Genomic DNA, 26,233 nt, shown 5'->3' with positions numbered 1-26,233 from the left:
TCTCTCCTGGTGCTCCTCCTACCTCTCCCAGCGCTCTTTCAGTGTTTCTTTCTCTGGATCTGCTTCTTCTCCCCAACTCCTCTCTGTTGGTGTCCCCCAAGGTTCAGTCCTTGGTCCCCTACTGTTCTCCATCTATACTGCCTCCCTTGGTAAACTCACTAGCTCCTTTGGCTTCCAATATCATTTCTATGCAGATGACACGCAAATCTACCTGTCCTCTCCTGATCTCTCCCAGTCCCTCTTGACTAGTGTCTCTGACTGCCTCTCTGCTGTTTCTAACTGGATGGCTGCCCACTTCCTTAAACTAAACTTGACCAAAATTTAAATTCTGGTCTTTCCTCCCTCAAGTGTTGTTACTCCTGTGTCTGTCTCCCTCCAAGTCAACGGTGCTACCATCAGCTCCACCACGCAGGCTCGCTGCCTAGGTGTTCTCTTTGACTCCGACCTCTCCTTCAAGCCTCATGTTCAATCTATCGCCAAATCCTGTCATTTCCATCTCAAAAACGTTGCGCGCATCCGCCCCTACTTAACGCCAGATGCGACTAAGGTGTCCATTCCACTGTCCTTTCTCGCCTTGACTACTGTAATCTGCTTCTCAGTGGTCTTACGTGCTCCCAACTTGCGCCGTTACAGTCCATAATGAATGCGGCGGCGAGGCTCATCTTCCTGTCCGCCCGCACCTCCCATGCCTCACCCTTCTGTCAGTCCCTACATTGGCTTCCTATAAAATATAGAGCTCAATTTAAAATTCTGGTTCTTGCTTTCAAATTGCTACATAATGCTGCTCCCACCTATCTATCCTCCCTTATACACAAGTATGTCCCGTCTAGGCCCTTACGATCTGCTGAAGATGTACGTCTATCTTCTGTTCGTACTCCCACCTCTGATGCTCGCCTTCAAGATTTCTCAAGGGCTGCACCGTTCCTGTGGAACTCGCTTCCCTCCTCCGTTAGATGCTCACCCAGTCTCCACTCCTTCAAAAAATCGTTAAAAAACCACTTCTTCATAAAAGCGTATCAATTAAACTGTTAATAGCTCCCAACTGATTCCTCTTCTGCAACTGTCACTAGTCTAATACTATCCTTACCTTTTGTGTCCCTTTACCCCACTCCCTCTAGCATGTAAGCTCATTGAGCAGGCCCCTTAACCCCTCTCTTCCTGTGTAATGGGCAGATAGCTAAGACGGAGGCACCCAGAGCTTATAACAATAATGGGCAGATAGCTAAGACGGAGGCACCCAGAGTTTATAACAATAATGGGCAGATAGCTAAGATGGAGGCACCCAGAGCTTATAACAATAATGGGCAGATAGCTAAGATGGAGGCACCCAGAGCTTATAACAATAATGGGCAGATAGCTAAGATGGATGGCACCCAGAGCTTATAACAATAATGGGCAGATAGCTAAGATGCAGGCACCCAGAGCTTATAACAATAATGGGCAGATAGCTAAGATGGAGGCACCCAGAGCTTATAACAATAATGGGCAGATAGCTAAGATGGATGGCACCCAGAGCTTATAACAATAATGGGCAGATAGCTAAGATGGAGGCACCCAGAGCTTATAACAATAATGGGCAGATAACTAAGATGGAGGCACCCAGAGCTTATAACAATAATGGGCAGATAGCTAAGATGGAGGCACCCAGAGCTTATAACAATAATGGGCGGATAGCTAAGATGGAGGCGCCCAGAGCTTATAACGATAATGGGCGGATAGCTAAGATGGAGGCGCCCAGAGCTTATAACAATAATGGGAAGAAAGCTAAGACGGAGGCGCCCAGAGCTTATAACAATAATGGGAAGAAAGCTAAGACGGAGGCACCCAGAGCTTATAACAATAATGGGCGGATAGCTAAGATGGAGGCACCCAGAGCTTATAACAATAATGGGCAGATAGCTAAGATGGATGGCACCCAGAGCTTATAACAATAATGGGCGGATAGCTAAGATGGAGGCGCCCAGAGCTTATAACGATAATGGGCGGATAGCTAAGATGGAGGCGCCCAGAGCTTATAACAATAATGGGCGGATAGCTAAGATGGAGGCGCCCAGAGCTTATAACAATAATGGGAAGAAAGCTAAGACGGAGGCGCCCAGAGCTTATAACAATAATGGGAAGATAGCTAAGATGGAGGCACCCAGAGCTTATAACAATAATGGGCAGATAGCTAAGATGGATGGCACCCAGAGCTTATAACAATAATGGGCGGATAGCTAAGATGGAGGCGCCCAGAGCTTATAACGATAATGGGCGGATAGCTAAGATGGAGGCGCCCAGAGCTTATAACAATAATGGGAAGATAGCTAAGACGGAGGCACCCAGAGCTTATAACAATAATGGGCGGATAGCTAAGATGGAGGCGCCCAGAGCTTATAACGATAATGGGCGGATAGCTAAGATGGAGGCGCCCAGAGCTTATAACAATAATGGGAAGATAGCTAAGATGGAGGCACCCAGAGCTTATAACAATAATGGGCAGATAGCTAAGATGGAGGCACCCAGAGCTTATAACAATAATGGGCAGATAGCTAAGACGGAGGCACCCAGATCTTATAACAATAATGGGCGGATAGCTAAGATGGAGGCGCCCAGAGCTTATAACAATAATGGGCAGACAGCTAAGACGGAGGCACCCAGAGCTTATAACAATAATGGGCAGATAGCTAAGATGGAGGCACCCAGAGCTTATAACAATAATGGGCAGATAGCTAAGACGGAGGCACCCAGAGCTTATAACAATAATGGGCAGATAGCTAAGACGGAGGCACCCAGAGCTTATAACAATAATGGGCAGATAGCTAAGATGGAGGCACCCAGAGCTTATAACAATAATGGGCAGATAGCTAAGATGGAGGCACCCAGAGCTTATAACAATAATGGGCAGATAGCTAAGACGGAGGCACCCAGAGCTTATAACAATAATGGGCAGATAGCTAAGATGGAGGCGCCAATCTTCATCTAATTTAATTTTTCAGGCCTCCAAAATGCATGTTGTTTAATATAGGATAAGCAGACGTAGCATTAAAGCGGCACTGTTACTTTGTAAAATTTGCAAATACCCCCAACAGTGACATCGCCGCTGGCAGTTCAGTGGCCAGGGGGCCGGGAGGCAGGCAAGGTGAACTCTCTCTCGCGGGCGCAGCCATCTTCCTCCGGTAGGTGCTCTTCAGCTCGCCAGGAGCCGACATCACTGCTGTACTCACATGCGCAAAACTACAGCATTGAGGTCTATGGAGGATTCTGCAACATCTTCCATAGACAGAGCCAACTTCCTGCAACAGTCACTGATGACGGCAAAGGGTGATTGACACTTCTAGGCGGCTTTGGCTCCTCCCAGTGTCTAGAATTGTCAGGCGTAGGAAATATTGCTATCTTTATGAAATACTAATTTTTAGTGGGTGTTGACAGTGACATTTTAAAAATCCTGGGAAGTGACAGTGCCTTCCTTATTTTTTTTTTATCTCAGTATTCAATACTATAGAGGGTAAGAGAAGTTTTTGGTCAACTAATTAAGTCATAGCTGCCACGGACGTCTTTAGAAGGCATTTGTTTTATTAGATCATGCTTAGAGGATAAAAAAAATATGAAAATAGAATTTGACACCGGAGTATACAAAAATAATTTTAAAGAAATAATTTTTTTAAGTTTAGTATAACATAAAGCATTTTAGTAATACCTCTTTATTGGTCAAAACATTGACGTCTTCTAAAAATCTACCTTAAAACAGCATTCCATTAAAAAATATATATTTCTTAGTTGCCTGTGTTCTGTAATCATTTTAGATTACTAAGCCACTCCTTTGAAACAAAATGTGATATTAAAGGGGCACTATAGTCACCAGAACAACTACAGCTTAATGTAGTATAATGAGTATAATAGCTCATTTCAGGAATCTTCATGTAAACACTGCCTTTTCAGAGAAAAGGCAGTGTTTACATTGCCCCTAGGGACACCTCCAAATGGCCATTCCTTAGATGGACATGGCGGGTGCTTCCTGGCTCAGTGCTGCACAGTAGGCAGAACTGCTATTCAGCGTCCCCACGCTCTGCATGGGGACGCTATGTTTTCCTCATAGAGATGCATTGATTCAATGCATCTCTATGAGGAGGTGCTGATTGGTCAAAACGGCCATGAGAAAGCATTGGATTGGCTACAAATCTGCAGTTTTGATGATGTCTCCAAGGGGGCTGGGCCAGCGCTGTGGGACCCGTGGAGAGCTGAAAATAAGGTGAGTTTTAAACCATTCTGAAGGGGCTAAAGGGGAGAGGGGGGCGGAGGGGGGGGGGGGGGGAATAACAGCCAGTAGAGACCTGATTATTGCAACAATGACTCTGTTTTCATTTGCAAGGTTGCAGGAGCAGCATGCATGCCCCCAAATCACTTGATTAACATTAAAGTGATTTTGGTCCTCAGACTGTCCCTTTAAAGAGCAATGTGTGTGGAGATCGGCAAAGATCTCACAGTCAGAAATGTTATAAAAATCCAGGAGAACTGCTCCCATCAGCACCGTATATCTTATTTGAATCTCTGTTCTCTCTCTCAATACACTGTAATAATTTTATTGTCATTTTCCAGTGGTTGAAAAAATATTATGGGCAATTACATTTGTTTATCTTTTTATATATCTTGGCAGATCGATTTACGGTGTCTTTACACTTATTTTAAAAGGTGACATCCTTGTAAAACAGCTGTTACAATGGGAGTGGCACTTACAAGAGCTGCTCAGTGGACAACTGCAGGCTCTGGAACTGGCACGTTAGAAATCACACCTCTGAATGAATCTCTTCTAAACGACATCATAAAGTTTGTGGGGGCTTTTAGCTCCAGGCATCCAGAAGAGGCAGAATTCTTCTTCATAGAACCCCTGGAATGGAAAACCAATTTGGAACCATCCGCGTTTGAATCTGGTTATGATATTAGGTGAGGATAGTCTACACAAAAAAAAACCCAACTTGAATTCTTGCTTTAATAAGCATACATGATGTATTTTGTTTTATTTGTGTTGAATATATTCAGATGTACTGATTTTTATTTGGTTTGAAATTATAAATGATTCTCATCCAATGTCTACCATATCATTTGTTTGCTTGTTTTATATAATAATTGCAGACACCATATCACAATTCATTAATGTGAAACAAAACAAACAAATCCAACACTTAAAACAAATAATTAGTGTGACGGAAAGAAACACTTATCTCTGTAGATAGTGATGGTAGCCTTCTCCAGGATACACAAAGGAACATATATAGTGTATCATTGTGTAACATAAAATAATGGCACAAAATAAAATAGCACTCACAGGATAAAGTAGAATAAATCGCTTGAGGGTGCCTCCCCCGATAAATGTGGGGGGGCTAATCCAGACCGCCTTCTTCCTGTAGCTGTGACGTTACGAGTATGGAAAGCCGGACTCAGGTATCAGGTATAAAAATAACTGCTATTTATTATATAAAATATATATAAAAACACTAAAATATAAAAATACTATGAACAAAACAAAAATGAGTTGCTAGGAGTAATCCTACATGTTTAGCTCCTTCCCCTGGGACCCTCCAAAAGGTTTCAGCAACCAGAATAAAAATAAATATAAATAAAAACTATTAAATAAAATAAGAGTGAAAGAAATCAAACAAAGCAATCACAATGTAAAAAGCAGTATACATTCCTCCCCGCTGAGTCTCTCCTTATATATGGCTCCTTAATCGTCTTATTGGTGGTCCAGGAGGTGTTTCCTCACGTCCCCCAGCTGTGTTTTTATATATATTTTATAGAATAAACAGCAGTTATTTTTATACCTGATACCTGAGTCCGGCTTTCCATATTCATAATGTCACTGCTTCAGGAAGAAGGCGGTCTCGATTAGCCCCCCACATATACCCTCAAGCGATTTATTCTACTTTATCCTGTGAGTGCTATTTTATTTTGCGCCATTATTTTAAATTACACAGTGTTCCACTATATATGTTCCTTTGTGTATCTTATTTGTAGATCTATAGCTGTATTCTCCATTGCATTCGCCACGATTCTTTAATAAGTGATACAATTAAAGGTTAGTGATTCTTATATTGGAAACGTTACGTTGGTATTTTTGCAGTCTAAGGCACAGTCCTGGAATTTTTTTTTACTTTGGTTGTTTTTTAGCACTTAAATTTTAAAGGACACCATAACAACTTTATTCAAATGACCTTGTTATAGTGCCTGGAGTGTTCCTTTAACAACATTGTGAATGGAATGTAACTATTCCCTTTCTTCTCCTCACCTCCAGCCCCAGTAACCTTGTGCATCAGCCTTTCTTTGTGTACCATTCATGTCACTAGTTTGTTGCAGTTCATTGCAGTGGGACCCCTGCAAGAAGAGGCAGAGAAAGTGGTGATGGCAGAATAGCACAGTATACCTTAGGAAAGTCTCCACAAATGAAATACCTTTTAAACAATAATAAATAAATTACTTTAACACAAGCAACAAACCACTTTCGGTTTCAGCAAATGTGCGCATGGATGATATCCCTGACGATAATTAAAATTTCATAGGGGAGAAGTTAAATTAGTATATGGTTACCCCCCAAAAAACGCTGCCCTGTTTATGCTGGTAGTCTCATGTTCAAAAAGTTGAATTACCAAACAGTAACCATTGAATTCTCGCAAATAAATGACCATAGACACCAGGGTTCCCTGGACGATCCAAGGAATTTTCTCACAAATACATTCTTTTTAGAAGGAATAAGAAAGTTTACTGAGCAAGAATAGCACCTTTAAATATCTGTGCCTAGAGAACTAGAGATGTGAATCTGGCCACACACAGGACCAGGATTAGTAGGGTTGAATTGTGGGTATACATGTGAGCAGGGCCGGACTGGGATAAAAATTCAGCTCGGGCATTTAAAGGCAGAACAGCTCTCTGAGGGGTGTGGCCCAAGAGGGTACATGTTGTGTCATCACCAATGACATTCATGCCTCTCCAAAGTGGGCACATTTGTTTAATGCCCCTCAGGACAGTCCACATGTAGCGTGGGGCTGATGGGCCATGTGTGTGTGTGTGAGGGGGAGTCAATTGGGGATGTTGTGTGAGGGCGGAATAGGAGATCTAGAGTGTGGAAGGGGTATATTGGGTTGCCGAGTGTGAGAATGGACATGGGGCTGCAGGGTGTGAGAAGGGGACATGGGGCTGTAGGGTGAGAGATTGTGTCATGGGGCTTCTGGGTGTGAGAGAGAAAGGGGCTGCAGGATGTGAGAGGGGACATGGGGCTGCTGGGTAAGAGGGAAGGACATTGTGCTGCTTGGTGGGGGTGCAGTGGCTGATGGGTGAGAGGCTGGGCAAGGGCTACTGGGTGAGAGGTGGGTACAGTGGCTGTGAGTGGAGGGCACAGGCTGCTGGGTGAGAGGTGGAGACTGGGGATAAAGGGTATGAGACAGGCTACTGGATGAGAGGAAGGGCAGGGCGTGAGAGGGGAAATAGAGGATGCAGGTAATGAGAGGGGGAGACAGGGGATGCAGGGTATACGAGGGGCAGACAGGCAATGCCGGGTGTGAGAGGGGACATGGGGCTGCCAGTTGAGAGGGTAAGACAGGGATGCTGGGTGGGGGGACAGTGGATGCAGGCAGTGGTGTATTTTGGATTTGTGCTGCCCTAGGCACGACTAAATTCGGGCAACCCCAAAATCTAAATTTGACCCCCCAATTCGTGTCAAGGCCACTTTTTGACTGACAGACACATGCCCTCATGGATACATGCACTCACTGACAGATACACAGTCATTGGCACACACATACAGTCATAAGCATACACTGTTTAACCAGCACACACTTTCACTGACAGACACACACTGACACACCCACACATTGACAGGCACACACTCTCAGATAAACATAAAATGACATACACACACTGACACACACTCACAGGCACACCCATTCTCACTGAAAGACACACACACTTTCACTCACTCACAGGCACACACTGACAGCTACACTCACTCACTCACTCACTCACAGTAAGGTGGACAGCCCCAGAACACAAGGCAAGCAAGGCATTTGTCTGGGAGCTTGGGGTGGCATTTTTTGGCGCCCCCTCTGAAAGTGCCGCCCTAGGCAAATGCCTTGTTTGCCTTGTGGTAAATACATCCCTGGATGCAGGGTATGAGAGGGGGAGACAGGGGATGCTGGGTGAGTGGGGGAGACAGGGGTTGCAGTGTATGAGAGGGGACAGGTTGCTGCAGGATGTGTGGGGCAGGGGCTGCAGAGTAAGAGGGAGGTAGGTGCTGCAGGGTAAGAGTGGGGCAGGGGCTACAAGGTAAGATGGAGGCAGGGGCTGCAGGGTGAGAGGGGGACAGGGGTTGCTGGGTGAGAGGAAAAGACAGGCTGCAGCGTATGAGAGGGGACATGTTGCAGGATAATAGTGGGGCAGGGGCTGCAGGGTAAGAGGGGGAAAGGGGCTGCAGGGTGAGAGGAGAGGACAGGGGTTGCAGGGGTGAGAGGGGGCAGGGGCTGCAGGGTAGGAGGGGGCCAGGGGCTGCAGGGTGAGAGGAGAGGACAGGGGTTGCAGGGGTGAGAGAGAAAGATAGGTAGTGCTGGGTGAGAGGGGGAGACATTGGCTGCAGCGTATGAGAGGGGACATGTTGCTGCAGGATAATAGTGGGCAGGGCCGCCATCAGGAGGTGACAACCATAACAGTTGTCACAGGCCCGGCGGTCCTGGGGGGCCCGGACTGCTTTGTCAGTCCAGGGCCCCACAATTACTCTCTGCACATAAATATAGCGATAATCACTATATATATGTGCAGCGCAGGTGCAGCCACGGGCCCCCGGCTCTCTGTATTTGCAGAGGGGGCCCAGCGGACTGCAGGAGCACTTTACAGATTTTCCCTGTCTCTAACTCCCGCGAGACATGCGGCCGTTAGAGTGTTGCCACAGGTTACCATGGCATCGCTCCGCGTGGCGCGCACACCATGTCTCGCGGGAGTTAGAGAGAAGAAGAGAAGAGCTGTAAAGTGATCCTGCAGTCTGCTGGGCCCCCTCTGCAAATACAGGGAGCTGGGGACCCCACCATGCCACAGGTCCACCAGGGATCATGGAATCTTCCCCCCTCCCTGGACCAGGTAAGAAACAGGGACTGCTGGGTGAGGAAGTGGAACATGGGTCAAAACACAACTTACATACTCCCCCATCCCTCTTCCTTACCTTGATCCTTAGCAGGAGAGGATGCTGGGAAGGAATTATTTTCCCTGGTGGTCCAGTGGAAGAAGCATCTAGTCTACACCCCTTGACAGGTGCAGACCATGTGCACAGGGCCTGCGCTGTGCATCAGTGTGCAGGCTGGTGAGAGAGATCTTTGACCCGAAGGCAGCGCCAGCCCTATAGGGGCCAGTCGGGGAGATCCTTTGATCTCCCTTGTCAGCCTCGGCCCATGGCCATCAATGGCCAGCCCGGGCCTGCATGTGAGGCAATTTATCCCACCCGTTCTGATAACGTTTATCATTTGTATGGTATGAGAGGCAAGCTCGGACTGAGAGACCTACCCTTCTATTTATTAAATTCAACTTGACTGTTCTATCATTTCAGTGACAAAAATTTAACATCTGAAGAAAAGGACACACATGGCCATCCCATGCTTACCCTATCTGCGTCCACAGTGAAAATTTCCAGTTTTAAACAATTATCACATTTTCTGCAAATTGCAAAGGACAGAGCATTAAAAGAAACACAAGCTTGCTTGGAAGGTATGTTGTTATAAAACAATTTGTGTTTGTTTTCTTCTGTATTTCATTATTTAACTGTTTTCATTTGTTCTGATCTGCACTCATATTATACTTATATAGTCTGTTATGTGTAAAATGTTTTTGTAATCTCTTTTTTGTTCTTACATATCCAACTCACATGCTTAGAACCTTACGTATATAGCTTTAAACTTTTTTTTAACTAAATGAGCATAATGGATCCTAAAGTGATACCACTGCAACAGTTTCACATTTTAGAAATCAGAAAGTTGGTTTCTGACAGACTGCTTAACTGAAGATCAGTTAAATACAGCCATGCGGAATTGGCTGGTGCTTTATTAATAATAATAATGATAATAATAATAATAATAATAAATAGCACTTTGCTAATTGTACATTCGTTTGCATTCCATATTTTGCAGTAAGAGTGATGATTAATTAGACATTTTAGGCTTGATATGACACATTGTAAAAATGCATACATGCAAAAAAAGGTTAGTAATAAAAAAGATACTCATATTCCCACATTTGCTGCAAATCTCTGAGCTATACAGCTTCTGCGGTGAGCTGTTTATAGCACTGCATATCTTATCCCATTAGCATTGTCTTATGGGCACAGCAAATGTTTGTGATTTGTAGTTCACTTGTTAGCTCTCTACTCAAGATTAACAGAGGAACTGCAGCACTTACAAATCTAACCCACTGCATCATGTATGGCAGTATTTGGAGCAAAAAAGTAAACTGTTGTAGGTTGGGAGTGGGGTGGTCTAGAAAGGGTGCAGGAAAACTAATTTTTATTTTTCTTTAAAAAAATAACAAAGGATGGTAAAAAAATAAATCAAACTCTCATTGAATAACATGTGAAGGTGTATGGAATGCCCCTTTAAATCACCAAGAGCAAACTGTTAAAGTAAACAACTTTCGATTAATGAAGCAGGGTGGGTGTATAAATCAAGCTCCCGCAGTCTCATTACTCAATTATCTGCCATGTAGGAGTTAATACACTTTTTGTTTCTGTTTATGCAGGCCTAGCCACACCTCCCCTTGCGGTAACTCACACAACCAGCAGGAAGAAAAGAAAAGTTTCATTTTTAAATAGATGTTAACTTGTTTTAGAAGTTTTCATCTCCTGCTCTGTAGATTTAACTTTAATCACACACATAAGGCTCCTACGGGGCATAGAAGGCTATTAACAGAGCAGCAGATAAGACATTCTTAAAGGGAAACTCCAGTGCCAGAAAAACGATCCGTTTTTCTGGCACTGGAGGGTCCCTCTCCCTCCCACCCACCAATCCCCGGTTACTGAAGGGGTGAAAACCCCTTCAGTGACTTACCTGGGACAGCGGCGATGTCCCTCGCCGCTGTCTCCTCCTCCACGACGCTCCTCCTTGTGGTTGCGTCGGCCGGTGGGCGAGACTGATCTTGCCTACCGGCCGAGGAGACCTAATGCGCATGCGCGGAAATGCCGCGCATGCGCATTACGTCTCGCCATAGGAAAGCATTGAAAAATCATTTCAATGCTTTCCTATGGGGTTTTGAGCGACGCTGGAGGTCCTCACACAGCGTGAGGACGTCCAGCGACGCTCTAGCACAGGTTTCCTGTGCTAGAAACCAGGAAGTGACCTCTAGTGGCTGTCTAATAGACAGCCACTAGAGGTGGAGTTAACCCTGCAATGTAATTATTGCAGTTTATGAAAAACTGCAATAATTACACTTGCAGGGTTAAGGGTAGTGGGAGTTGGCACCCAGACCACTCCAATGAGCAGAAGTGGTCTGGGTGCCTGGAGTGTCCCTTTAAGAATTTAAGATTTCAAAGAAAGGGATTTTGTTGAAGCTATTATCTAATGTACTAAATGTTTATGAAATAATTAGTCTTCAAAATCAAGGTAGATAATATTGGTGTTCCTTGCCTTTTTAACACCTAAAGGTTATTGGTAGTTCAAGTTAGTTCAATTTGCCAATGATATCCCTGACAAAAGGCATTGATAAGGGTAGACCCAGTAACACTAGGCTCAATATGCAGGCTTGCTGGGATTTTGGTAGGGTTTCCATTCCCTTCTCTGTACACGTGCAGGATAACTTCTCTTCATTTCCCGTATATATCTAACCGATACCCAATGTAGTAGAAGATTCACTTTATTGGTACAAAAGATAAATTAAAATAAAATATAAAGTAACTGCAAAACACATTTCACCTCTTTTGGAGGCTTCTTCAGTTGCTGTGTGTGGTGTCTCCTGGATCGTTTGGTTCTTTTAAATGTCCTTAATTGCTCCCGTCCTGTGTTTCCGATGACTTATGTCTTTTCCCTATGACATCAATTTCATGCGCTGCGTCCACGCTGGAACTCATCGTTGCGCTTAGCTGACGATAACACGTGTCCCTATTGGAACGAATCGTTGCATTCCATCTTTATTAACATTCATTGTCAGTTTATCTTTAACTTTGGAGCGTAATTTTGCATTCCAAGCCGCATGCCTCTTATGGTTCTCCTTTAAAAGTGTCTTTTGAAATCAGTCCACCACATTTTCATAGCCAAATGAGTAGAATCATAATACATAAAAGCAAAAATACATGCATAAATAAATCAGAATAGTTTCATTGATGGAATGTGTATTTATAATGTATATGTTTTTTATATAAAAGGAAAATATGTGTATGTATATATATATATATGTATATATATATATATAAATATTTATAAAGATAAAAATTTAATGAAAATGGGGAAAAGGAATTTAGGTATTCTGTTTATTAACTAAAAGTGAAAAAATGAAAAAATATTTTATTTACATAAAAATAATATTTTGGTAAAAATTATTATAGATGTTTATATTAGAGGATTACATATATATAAAACCGACCATAAAAAACCTTAAGTCATTTTCTCCATTTTCTATTGACATCTAATTATCTATCATGCTAAAAAAATGTATATGTATAAAAGAGTGTATTAAAATTGTTATTATGTTAAGAAGTAGCAGATTTCAAAGTCCGAGTTTAGTCCATACGGAATGAGTGTGTTAAAATTAAAAATAAACGTAATTTCTTATTTTCCCAATTTGTTGATGTAATCACCTCCTCTCCAGTCTTTCTCTACTAATTTTAGACCACAAAAAATAGGCCCTCTGAGTTCTGGTTATGTGTCATTTTAAAATGTTGGGAGACACTATGAGTATCTAGACCTTTTTTGAAATTCTTTATATGCTCTGCGATCCTTATATTTAATGGCTTTATTGTTCTTCCTATGTATAAGAGATCTCATAGACATTTTAAGGTGTATATCACGCCCTTAGAATGACATCTCAAATGATCTTTAATAAAGTATTGTTTATTAATGATGTGACTTATATCTGTTAGATGTCTTTCATTGCTTTTTGTTTCCCTACACAGGAGACAGTATCCACACCCATAGAAACCTAAAAGGTTATTTAAAAAGTTAGTTTGTTTATCAGTCTCTAGACAACTTTTAACTAAAATTTTCTTTGTTCCCCTATAAATAATTTTCAATTCAGGTGGTATAAACTTATTTAAAATCGGGTCAACTGTTAAGATGTACCAATTTTTTCTTATAGCTCTTTGCATTCTTTTAGTATTTCAGTTATAATTGTGTCACGTATCCTTCGTATCCATGTGGCAAGAACAGATCGAGGGGAGTGCCGCTCAGCGGTCTTCTGCTATGAGGCCTGGCTTGTGCAGCATACCGCTGCAGACCCACACCATTTATATAGCCCCACGTCTGTCCACGGTAAAGACGATGTCGACATGCGGGTGACGTCACGCAAAAGAGGCACACACGCCTTTTGGGGTCAAGGGCTAGGTACAGCCAATCGGATCTGCAAGAGGGTTATTTAAACTCACTTATTCCTTAGCTCATTGCCCTGTCGTGGTTTCCCTTAGATATTTATCCGAGAGTGTGTTCCTGCTAGTGTTTTTCTGTTTTTTTAATTTGGCTTCGTTTTGACTTCCCTTATTTCTGGTATCTTGACTTTTGGCTTTTCCTTATCGCTGTGTCTCGTTCTGTGTCCCTGACCTCGGCTAGTTTTCTGACTATTCTCGGGTACATTAAGTTCGGCCATTCTAAGGCCAGGTAAGACGTTACCCTTAGTTCTAGGGTGTGATACTATTCTGCTTGCTGGATCAATATAATCCTGACAAATTGCAGATGAAGGGGGTCTCGTTATTTTCTAAAGAGTTTTTCTTGTCTTTGTATTCGAGGAGTTGTCTTCTTGGTAGAAGTCTTACTTCCTCTTGATTATTCGTAAGATCATTTTCTTCATAGCCTTTTCCCCAAAAATTGTTTTTTCAGGTGTTTGGCTTGTTCTACATAATCTGCATCTTCTGTGCAGTTCCTTCGAACTCTCAGGAACCTCGGTACATTTGTTAACCAGGGTTTATGATGTCACCTAGTTCTGTCTATGTAGCTGTTTGCGTCGACTGGTTTGAAATAGTTTTTGGTTTTAATGGAGAATTCCTGGATGTAGATGTTTACATCTAATAAATTGATGTCTGTAAAACTCTTTGTGCATGTTAGGTTGATCCCCCAAGTCATTATTATTCAAATACTGAATAAAATAATCCAAATCTGTGGTATTACCCATCCATATAAAAAAGACACCAAGTTTGCTCCCCCCCCCCCCCCCAGTCTTGGTTTGGGAGATTAAAGTTACCTCATAATATGCCATAAAAAGATTGGCGTAGTTTGGGGCAAACTTGGTGCCCATCAGTGTTCCACATACTTGTAGATAAAAAAGTGTCCTGAAACCAAAAAACTTTGTTGGTTAAAATCAATAAAATTCCTTCTAGGATAAAATATATCTGCTCTTCTTTAAAATGGGATTTTTCTAAAAATCTATACACTGTAACCTATAGTCAAATGTTTCACATATTACTCACATATACTTTGTCGCATTTTTGATATTTCTTAGCAAACAGGGATCCTATTGCCCATATTCTCGGGCCTGGATTTGCTACTATTGAAGGAGAAGACACCACCATGCTGCGTCTGTTGGATAAAATGCGTCAAGACAGCGATGGCAATACGGAAATTAAAATGAAGATTTTTCTGCTACTCCAGCAACTCGATATGCAGCTGCTTAACAGCTCTTTAAAACACATTTCACAGTAAGTACATTTGCAAGCTGCAATTTTGTTTTTCCAAGTATATAATTTCAAACCATTTCTTTTTTTTTTTTCCGATAATGAGAAACAACATCTGCTTTTTATGTTCTAGGAAAAAAATAATGAAGGGAAGGTGAAAGATATGAAAATCATTATATTTATTGATTAAAAAACACAGAACCAGAGAAATCTAATTGAGGTGGAAAAAAAGTTTGTTTTCCAACTCGTCCTTTGGTTGCAAGTAGTACGCATGTGTTTTTTATTTCTGGTTATGATTTAAAATACCGTATTTTAGTTGACATACAGTCAATTGCCAGTTGCTAAAAAAAGAATCTATTTTCAGTTGTTAAATCAACACTAGCAACTACATTTACTAAGCAAGTGCCACACATACACATGGAGCGGCAGTTTCATTTATTGGGACATATTGAGGTTAGTGGTTAAGGGATAGTACATATGAACATCTCTGATGTAGCAATCTGATCTCAAGCAGTTATCAGCGGCTAAAGATTACTAAGCCCACATCGGTTTGGCTTTCAATACTGCTTGAAAACACTTAGTTAGTGCTTGAGCCAGCAAAAGGATATATTATCGTGCTGCCAGTCCAGACCTCCTGACTTAAGCATTTTAGACTTAAACCCACTTAATGAGGTAATAATATCTGCATATTTACGGTTTTATATGAAGTCAATATTATATTTAAACAAGACGTTTATTGACAATTTAAAGCAACGTTAAATGCTCAGAATAAAAAGGGCAACTCACGTGTGGGTAGCAGTTTTACTTAATGTCATTATTATTTAATAATGCAATGGAATCATATTTAAATTCTGCCGTTTATACGGTTTTCTTTTTCAAGTTTTTAAATATTATTTTCTTAAAAGTATTAAGGGAGCTCCCCTTACACATGGCGCTACCCAGAATCCTCGGCTGCAGTTGGAAGTGCTGTGTACTATGAGCGTTTATGATGAAAGATATTTTTTGAAATATTCATAGATTCAGCTTGGCCCCAGAACACCCCTATGCTGTGTTATATAGATAGGACTGTAAAATGCTATTTTAAGATTTATTATGGATGTAAAATTGTGGTAATAAAAGAAAAACTGCCTCAATATGACTTAATATGTCTTTTTGTAATAAGATATTATTTTCTTCAATATCCAAATAAATGTTATTATTATTTTCTATTGTTAGACAACAATAATAGTGTAGTGTCATTAAGGCTTACACAGACCTAAGATTCAGTAACTCTTATTTCGTACTATAAGCATTTGTGAATCACTAGGACATACTGTTGCCTGTTTTTAAACAAACCTCCCCCACCTAAAATAAAGGTGAAAACTTACCTTGAATTCAGTGATGAGACCAAGTTTTCTCTGAAGCGATTCCCACCTATATCTGCTTCATCCCACATCACTGGTTCTAGGTCCAAGGTCCAATCAAATGCTTCTCTTACAGAAGCATTGTTGGACTTATGGTGCATGCACAGCAAGAGCTGTGACTTGCCAGTCAGATCAATCTGATAGAAAAGCACTTAATCTAATTATTTTCTATCAGAAATAGTAAAAGCGGGTGGGCGGAGCTTGACTGTCAAGCCGCCCAGACGCGTGGAAAGCGAGCTCCGGCACATTCAGACCTAAACCGGCGGTTCCACCTGGGCAATCAGCCGGTACACACATGCTTGTGCCTCTATCACCTGGGGGATAACCCGCTGATTCGAGAGATATCACACTTGGACTACTTTGTGACTGGGAGCCTGTAACGCTGATCCGAGGCCTACTAAGACGGGGCTTGGGGGAGACGGCCACTCTCCCAGCTCCACTAGCTACAGTTACTCACCCACGCTCCTACCTCCCCTCCCTCCATTCTCTGGACCGGTGGGGATCATCCCGGTCCCTGCTGGTCTGCTGCACTGTGACCGTCATAGCATGGCGGACAACACAAGTCTGCAAAGCGACCCTGCCGACTCTAAGATGGCAGACGCACTCACACCTTCACCACCTGCATTACCCTACCGACAATAATACAAGCATGTTTGTAACTCTAAGCACTGCAAAAATAATAGATAACAAAAAAATTAATCGTAAAAGCTACATTGCATATGTCTGTGTTGTGCTTTTGCCCGTGGCAACATGAACTGAAAGACAGCTTATCTCACCGCTAATGCCAGCTCACCTCCCAATTCTGGACAGAGGAGACTGGACAGATGTAGGTGTGGGGGTGGACAAGGAGGAGTGGATAACAAAATATATTTTACCAAGGTGGGGAGGAGAAGGCTGCTGAGCATAAGGGAGCTGGGCTACGAGGAGGAGGGATAAATGAATCCTACAATTGCTCTTTATTAAGTGTGTGCAAACTACACATGTACACAGGCTTCTACTTACAGGCATGCTCACAGTGTTCACTGACTACGTCTGTGACAAACGCAAAATGCGCGCTGATGACGTACATATTTTTTGCACAGGGCTTACTAAGTCATGTTACATGGGGGTGTACCGAGTCTCCAGCACACATTCAAAGATTTCTTTGTGTAGGCAGCTTTGCAACTGAATCGTTGCACATACAGATTGCACGCACCATGACAACTTCTGAAAGCAGTAGTGATCATGGTAATTGGAGTAGCCCTTCAAGGAAGGTAAAAATAGAAGTGAATTTGTGATGCAGGTATACAAGGTATATTGCAGGCTATCAATTAATTCAGTTAAGTAAGAGCAAGGTTTCCCATTATACCCAACAAGCACTAAGTCTGACTCTGTATAATGAGAAATTTACTTTTGCTAACATCTGGGCTTCACTGCTTCATTAACCATCACTGCTGTAAAGTAGGAGAGTAACTTACTAGAATTCACAAAATGAGTGGAAGTGACAATGCTACATTTTACTCCTACTAGTAGACCAAGTCCATTGTGTGAAAAGTCACAAAAAAAATGTAAAATGTTTTATATCTACCATGAGTTCTACAGTATATAGAAAGATTCAATGCTGATCATCGAAAGCAGCAACAAAGTTTCTATCCTGACTTTTTTTCACAAGCGTATCAAGCCCATTGATTCCTCTTCATATATAGAAATACGTACTATCGCAGTGGCAAATAAAAGTTTATTTATTCGCTTCCTGTATTGCAAGGGTGGACAACAAGGGTGGGCAACATGGACCCCCATACGTCTTCATCATCCCTTACCTTAAATTTTTTTATTTTCTCCACACTGTATATCTACAAAACTACTTTGTGAAAGTCTGGGACAGCTCAGGGAAACACAGATATAGAAAGGAAAATATGAAGAAGCATGAATTGGGTTCTATATCTGATAACACGCACGCTGCCATTAAGTTATTTGTGAATTCACTTGTGCACTCTATAATTTGTTGCAAGAATTTGATATTGTATTTAAAGAGATCGTCCTTGAAATAAATCCCAACAAACTTGTGTGATCTAATCTTGGCATGTCCCTATAGAAAGATCAGCTTGCGTGTAATAAACATTGGCAAAGGATCCCCCCAAAAATAAAGGGGCAGCCTTTCATAACATGCCAAGACAATGTTTTATTTAAACACTAGAAATGTTTAGGAATAGCAATGTTTTATTCCTATTTATGGTACCAGAAATCATCATTGAATTTGTATAAGGATGACAACCAAAAAGACAACCAACTAATTTTAAATATGTGTGTTTCATCTTACATAAAAAGACACTATAGGCACCACAACCACTGCAGCTAAATGTAGTGGTTCTAGGGCAAATAAACTGTCCCGGGAGGCTGAACAATGTAAACACTGCCTTTTCTGAGAATATAAAGTGGTTACACTGATGCCTAAAGTCATCATTTGGACAGCCTCTAGATGGACTTCCTGGGTTTGGTTCTGCAAAGATTGCCGGACCGATGTTTAGTGTCCTTACTTTCTCATTGGAGAATCAATGCATCTCTATGAGGAGATGGTGATTGGCGCAATTAGCCGGGCATACACCGGCAGATACAGGCAGCGCAATGTGGGGAAATAATGTAAGTATATTAATTTATAAATATAATCATTTATTTGATTTACGGGTCACAATAGTCTAAACAGTTACTATAACACTCTAGTGTTCGTAATATATGCTTATATTCCTATCACTATACTGTTCTTTTAATCTCTCATCCTCCCCCCACAAAATAATTTGAGGTGGAGTCCTTCCCCCCACTTCCTACGCCCATGCTATTAACCCTTTGATTGTCAGAGAGGTGACTGAGAGGATTTCTCAATTTTTCGAGTACCCATTTGTGAAATGTTTGTGGTGCTGAAACCATTACAGATGTTTTGAAATAGAAATAATAATGTCTTTCTGTTTTTAATTCCAGAGAAGTGCGTCTGACTCCAGCTGCAGTTAAAAATGAGGTTGATCTGATAAGGCATTTTTGCAGCAATGAAGAAAAGTCAGTGCTAAAATCAATTGAATATACATCAGGTCTCTACTCTTTAATTTTATTCTACCGATTAAACACTGACGTTTTAATGATGAAAATTGAGATGGAAAACGTTATATATGATAAGGAAACTTCCAGAATTATACTGATATTGCAAACTACAAGAAACTGTAATATATGCATGTGTTACCAGTTTAATTGTGTGGATAAAATTAGGTCTACAAACTGATACTGTGTCGTATTTGCAGGTGCACAACCGTCCCCCCGCCCAAGAAAATAATTATTCTTGTTTAGCAGGGAAATGGAGTTGACTTATTTATCTGCAGTCTTTTGTGGTGCTACACTAAGCTATAGAATGCTGAATAGGCATGTGCATGGGGACAATTTGCGGTTCGGTTCGGCATTCCGAAATTCGGGATTTTTTTTCGCAATTCGGGACTTCGGCAATTCGGCACTTCAAGACTTTGGAACTTCGGAACTTCGGCACTTCGGAACTTCGGCACTTCGACACTTCGGAAATTCGGCAACTTCGGCATTTCAGAATATTGGGACTTCGGCACCTCGGGACTTCTCTTGCAGCCGCTTGGTAGATAACTCCCTAATTCCCACGGTATTAGGGAGTTATCTACCAAAAGGCTGAAAGACCTAAATTGGTCTTTCAGCCAAATTTACTAATACTAAGTAAAAATTACTTAGTATTAGTAACTTTTGCCCCTACTCGCTATACCGCGAGTAGGGGCATGTCTAGTAAACAGTGAGCAGCCTGTGACTGCTCACTGTTTAAAGAAAATAAATAAAATAGTGCCTCCCCCGGCCCCCACCCCTGAGCGGCGGGTGGGGTTCCTAAAGTAAAATGATGGGGGAGACCTATTGTCCTCCCCCCTGGCCCCCACCCCTGAGTGGCGGGTGGGGGCCCTAAATACTAATAAGGGGGGGGACCTAATGTCCTCCCCCCAGGCCCCCCACCCCTGAGCGGCGGGTGAGGGCCCTAAATACTAATAAGGGGGGGACCTAATGTCCTCCCCCCAGGCCCCCACCCCTGAGTGGCGGGTGAGGGCCCTAAATACTAATAAGGGGGGACCTAATATCCTCCCCCCTGGCCCCCACCCCTGAGCGGTGGGTGGGGGTCATAAACAAGAATAAGGGGGGGGGGACCTAGTGTCCTCCCCCCTGGCCCCCACACCTGAGCGGCGGGTGGGGGCCCTAAAAAAATGTTGTCGTCCCCCCAGGTGACTAGGGGTCCCCAAACCCCTAGTCACCGCCCCCCCAATAAAAATTATCCCCTTACCTACCCCCTCACCCCAAAAACTAATGAGGGGGGGACCTTTAACTAAGTACCTGTAAAAAAAATAAAACTTACCATTCAATGTTTTCTTTCTTCTAAAATCTTCTTTTTTTAGCCCCAAAAAAGGCCAAATAAAAAACCATAATAACCGACGCAATTATAAAAAAAATAAAATAAAAAAAATAATCCATCTTCACCCATGGAGGGCTCCGCGCAGACTGAGCTCTGCAGGGTGGGGGAAGGCTTATAAAGCCTTGCCCCTCCCTGCCATTAGGCTTAGAGCACACTGATTGGTGAGTTTAAGCCATCCAATCAGAGTGCTCCGACAGGTAAATGAAGAGACTGACAGGTAAGTCTCTACATTTACCTGTCACGGCACTCTGATTGGTTGGTTTGAAATCCACCTATCAGAGTGCTCTGTGTCATTTTACACAGCGTGGGAAAAATCTTTGGAATTTTCCCACGCTGTGTAATTTGACTCATAACTCTCTGATTGGTGGATTAAGTAACCAAGGGGGACCTTATTTTTTTTTTTACAGTGAGCAGCCACAGGCTGCTCACTGTTTAATAGACATGCCCCTACTCGCAGTATAGCGAGTAGGGGCATAATTTACTAATACTAAGTAATCTTTACTTAGTACTAGTAAATTTGGCTGAAAGAGCAATTCAGGTCTTTCAGCCTTTTAGTAGATAGCTCCCTAATACCGTGGGAATTAGGGAGTTATCTACCTATTCATTCCTGTCATTACATTGACTGGCCAAGTAACTTACTTTTTTATGAATGTATGTTACTTGATTGTTGTAAGTGTTGCAAATGCTTAGAGCTGTATCCTGGCTATGTTTGTATACTTTTTATTTAAAATTGTTTACAATGTAACATTCTTCTTCTTTCACTGGGTAAGTATATTAGTACTTAGGCACTACTGTGCTTCGGAACTTTGGCACTTCGGCACTTTGACACTTCGGAACTTCGGCACATCAGCACTGCGGCACTTTGGAAATTCGGTAATATCGGGACCTCGGCACTTCGGACATTCGGAAGTACCCGAATGTCCGAATTGCCTGAAATTCGTCCGAATTCATATTCGGACCGAAACAAATTGCACATGTCTAATGCTGAATGTTGACTGACAGAAACACTTGGCACAGACTCATTCTTATGACGTCAACAATCTCTTCTGGAGCACTTAGTAGCACATGTTTTCTAAAGCTGATTTGACAGCTCCAATAAGTAGATTGTAGTGGGTAAGAAAGTAGCAAAAACCAGACTGCCTTCCTGCTGGGAAGAAGCAACCACTTCAGTATTAACTGCTGTAAAAAAAAAAAAAAAAAAAGAATAATAAATAAAAGTTGAATTATTTGTAACAATCATTTTAACAAGTTTCTTAAAGTAGCAACTGTAATATTTTTTATATAAAGAATTTGATGTGGTTATAAATTATCATTGTTTCCCATTCTCTCAATGTTAATTTAAACAAGATTGCATTATGTATTTTTGAAAGCACTGTTAAATCCATTTCAGATTATGAGTTCTCCAATGGCTGCCGTGCCCCACCTTGGAGACAGGTTCATGGAGAAATATGCTATTTGATGGCTACACCTCATGACACCGATCCTCTCTCCATTACATGTAGCACAGCAGGTGCCTTTTTAAATGGGGTAAGTTGTTTTACGGGCTGTGACTCGTACCGTAGTCAAGTTGGACAGCTTTGATTAATTTCACTCATATACACAAATTCCTTTTCTAGGGTAAAATCAAGGATAAGGATGAAATTAACTATGACAGGCAAAGTGAAATATATAAAGATCTCATAACGCTTTTGAAGGAAAAGTCAAGGCGGTTTGCAGAAAATATTACACAACAGGTATGCTTTTTGACCAGAAACATTAGTTTTTTTTCGTAAATGGAATTCAGATCTTTATTTTTTTTCTTGTCTAAAAGTAGTATAGTGAAGACATATTTATGAGTGTAATAGGATTTCCATATTAATCTATTTTATGTAGGGGTGTATAACCGCTACAGTGATTTAATATAATTTGTAGAATCCTGCAGACAAAGTGGACACACTTGACAGGAGCTTAGTGCTACTTTCCATTATTAATGGACACATCCTGACTTACCCGCAAATCAGATGGCATTTTCTATGGTCACTTCTTCCCCATCTCTATGGAGAAATCATACACGTGACAGTAGGTTCAACAATATCGGGGACCTTCTTCGCAAAGCACATAGGCCAAGGTTGCCCACTCCTTGTCTTCTGGTGGTGGATCCCTGGATGGTCCTCAATAACCAGCTGCATGCAGCAACCAGGCAAGGATACTGCAACCTTTATTATGAACGGAGACTTAAATGGACACTCAAGCATGCTGTAGTGGTTATGGTGCCAGAAGTGCTTTAGTGCCTCCCCCGTTGTAGAACATTGATGCTCATTGGCCAAGAGTGCCGACTGATTGCTGTCTGTCAGTGAGATAAACTTTGGCATTGCTCAACCCTGTAGCGTTCAGCTTTCGGCTACCTGAAAGGGATTGTGTGGTACGTTGGAAGACTGTTTTAAAGCATGCAGTAGTGGTTATGGTGCATAGACTGATCATTCAAGGAAGCTTTGCCCCACCAACATTGCAGCACTGTGACATTAATATTATTAGCACTCCAAGTGAAAGCAGTGGAAGAAACCTCTGCAGGCAAGCTTCACTTTAATCTTCCAAATGGAAGAAGACCTTGATGATAAAATCACCAAAGAAAGTTCACAAACAAATGTTAAAATAGAGGTACATACTTGCATGGTTCATACTTGCTTCATTTAGGATTTAGCGATATGGATTAACCTCTACGAGAGATGTTAAAACCTTCAGCAGCTGCTGATTGCCAGTCATTAAATATCAAATATCAACTCGGAAACAGCTGGTATTCACTAACAATAGCAAAAGCCATTCTAGCTGTTACCAACTTATCAAGTAATGTTATCCTGCCACAGAACTGCACAGAACTCAGACTGTTCTCGATCTCTACTTCCCTTGGTAAACGTATCAGTTCTTTTGGCTTCCCTATCACTTCTATGCGGATGACACGCAAATCTACCTGCCCTCTCCTGATCTCTAGCCATCTCTCTTGACTTGTGTCTCTGACTGCCTCTTTCTAAATGGATGGCTGTTCACTTTCTTAAACTTAACCAGTCAAAAAGAAAACTTCCAGTCTTTACTCCCTCAAGTGTTGCCGCCAGGGCCGGACTGGGAACTAAAATCAACCCTGGAAACAAATTCTATACCAGCCCAATAATGCGTCGCGCCAGCATAGTGTGCTGATATAGAGGGTGAAAAAATAACTTAAAATTGAAAACTCTTACTCCAACGAAGGAACGCATATAGGGCTTCAAAATAAAAAAAAGAGCGCCTTTATTTTAAGTAGACGTACATTTGCATGTAATCAATGTTTCAGTACAACTACTTTGGCCTATTAAGGACATTTTAGTAATGATACTGAAATGCTGAATGTCTGCAGTTGACAACTAAAAAAAATGAAGTGATCTGGTTAATTTTGAAGTTCTATGGGTGCGCTCTTCACTTTGAATATGTTATTGTGCATGAGTATTCATCTAGCAACAAGACAGGGCCAATACGTGCTCATTACACACACACACATATATATATATATATATATATATGACATATTTGTGTGTATTATGCATATATAAATGTATATTACTATATGTGTAAATATTATAGGCAAAATTATATGTTACTAATACACACATCAATATACATGCATATATATATATGTGTGTGTATTACTGTCAGGATCACATCACTTTACGTCTATTACCTTTACCTTGTTTAGTGTATCTTGTCTCCAATTGTCTCCTTTTTTTTTCTCTTACAGCAACCCTTGTGCATCTTTTACTTCATCCCAGTCCCTGTGTGTTTCTTTTTACCCTTCTCCAACCTCTGTATTTCTCTTTCCCCCATCCCCTTTTGAGACCATCTGTCTCTGTGTCCTCCCTTCTCCTGTGTCTCTCTAATACCCCTCTCTTTGTCCCCCCAACCCCTATGTCTCTCTATTACCCCTCTGTCTCTATTACCCCTCTTTGTCCCCCCATCCCCTGTCTCTCTATTACCCCTCTGTCTCTTTGTCGTCGTCCCCAACCTAATGTCTTTCTATTACCCCTCAGTCTCTGTGTCCCCCCTTCCCCTGTGTTTCTATTACCCCTCTATTTGTCTCTCCCCTTCCCCTCTATTTGTCTCCCCTTCCCCTCTATTTGCCCCCCCTCCCCTCTATTTCTCTCCCCCCTTCCCCTCTATTTGTCCCCCCCTTCCCCTCTATTTGTCTCCCCCTTCTCCTCTATTATTTGCCCACCTTCCCCTCTATTTGTCCTTCCTTTCCCCTCTATTTGTCCTTCCTTTCCCCTCTATTTGTCTCCCCCCCTTCCCCTATATTTGTCTCTCCCCCCTTCCCCTCTATTTGTCTCCCCCCCTTCCCCTCTATTTGCCCCCCTTCCCCTCTATTTGTCTCCCCCCTTCCCCTCTATTTGACCCCCTTCCCCTCTATTTGTCTCTCCCCCTTCCCCTCTATTTGTCTCCCCCTTCCCCTCTATTTGCCCCCCCTTCCCCTCTATTTGTCTCCCCCCTTCTCCTCTATTTGCCCCCCTTTCCCCTCTATTTGTCTCCCCCCATCCCCTCTATTTGTCTCCCCCCTTCCCCTCTATTTGTCTCTCCCCCTTCCCCTCTATTTGCCCCCCCCTTCCCCTCTATTTGCCTCCCCCCTTCCCCTCTATTTGTCTCCCCCTTCCTCTCTATTTGCCCCCTCCCCTCTATTTGTCCCCCCCATTCCCCCCTATTTGCCCCCCCTTCCTCTATATTTGTCTCCCCCATCCCCTCTATTTGCCCCATCCCCTCTATTTGTCCCCCCCATTCCCCTCTATTTGCCCCCCCTTCCCCTCTATTTGTCTCCCCCCTTCCCCTCTATTTCTCTCCCCCTTCCCCTCTATTTGTCCCCCCCATTCCCCTCTATTTCCCCCCCTTCTCCTCTATTTGTCTCACCCCTTCCCCTCTATTTCTCTCCCCCCTTCCCCTCTATTTCTTTCCCCCTTCCCCTCTATTTCTCTCCCCCATTCCCCTCTACTATTTGCCCTCCCTTCCCCTTCCCCGTCCCTTCTGACCTTTTTACAGGAGGACTGAGGGAGGGGGCGGAGCTAACTACCAAGCTCCCTTGCGGTTACCATAATTCCCAGCATCTACACATCATAGAGTAATCCCTACTCTATGATGTGTAGATGCTGGGAATTATGGGAACCGCGAGGGAGCATGGTAGTTAGCTCCGCCCCCTCCCTCAGTCCTCCTGTGCTGACAGCTATGCTGCTGTCAGTATCAGTGAGTGTGCCACCGGATCGGTTAGGCGGCCGCCCGGCACACTCACTGATACTGACAGCTGTCAGCACAGGAGATGGGGCCGCCGGCCGCAAGGTGAGTAATCACCTCAGAGTGTGCCGCCGGACCGGCCACCCGGCGGCACCGACATGCGGCCGGTGGCCGCGATTTTATTAAAATATGTGGAGCAGGGCTCCCTGTCTCTCTCCAGCCCCCCAGGTGCCGCAGCCCCCCGGGAAATTTCCCGGTATCCCGGTGGGCCAGTCCGGCCCTGGTTGCCGCTTCCATCTCAAAAACATAGATTTCATCCGCAAACATCTGATGCGGCTAAGGTGCTGATCCATGCCG

The 26,233-nt window shown here is 42.7% G+C and overlaps 1 protein-coding gene across 2 annotated transcripts in view; it reads left to right on the top strand.

Annotated features, from left to right (window-relative positions):
* Positions 1-26,233, top strand: part of ODAD2 (outer dynein arm docking complex subunit 2) — a 128,256-nt gene that overhangs the window by 8,475 nt on the left and 93,548 nt on the right. Inside the window, exons 2-7 of one of the 2 annotated variants that reach the window (XM_063450798.1) lie at positions 4,672-4,923; positions 9,563-9,720; positions 14,644-14,839; positions 19,174-19,280; positions 22,047-22,183; positions 22,273-22,389. In XM_063450798.1, the coding sequence (XP_063306868.1) occupies positions 4,700-4,923; positions 9,563-9,720; positions 14,644-14,839; positions 19,174-19,280; positions 22,047-22,183; positions 22,273-22,389 (939 nt within the window). In that variant the 5' untranslated portion in view covers positions 4,672-4,699. Of the gene's footprint in view, positions 1-4,636; positions 4,924-9,562; positions 9,721-14,643; positions 14,840-19,173; positions 19,281-22,046; positions 22,184-22,272; positions 22,390-26,233 lie in introns of both variants that reach the window. The other variant, XM_063450797.1, reaches the window with a different exon arrangement.

The sequence above is a fragment of the Pelobates fuscus genome, chromosome 4 (assembly GCF_036172605.1).
Source record: "Pelobates fuscus isolate aPelFus1 chromosome 4, aPelFus1.pri, whole genome shotgun sequence".
Classification (NCBI taxonomy): domain Eukaryota; kingdom Metazoa; phylum Chordata; class Amphibia; order Anura; family Pelobatidae; genus Pelobates; species Pelobates fuscus.
This window is presented reverse-complemented; position numbering and strand designations above follow the sequence as displayed.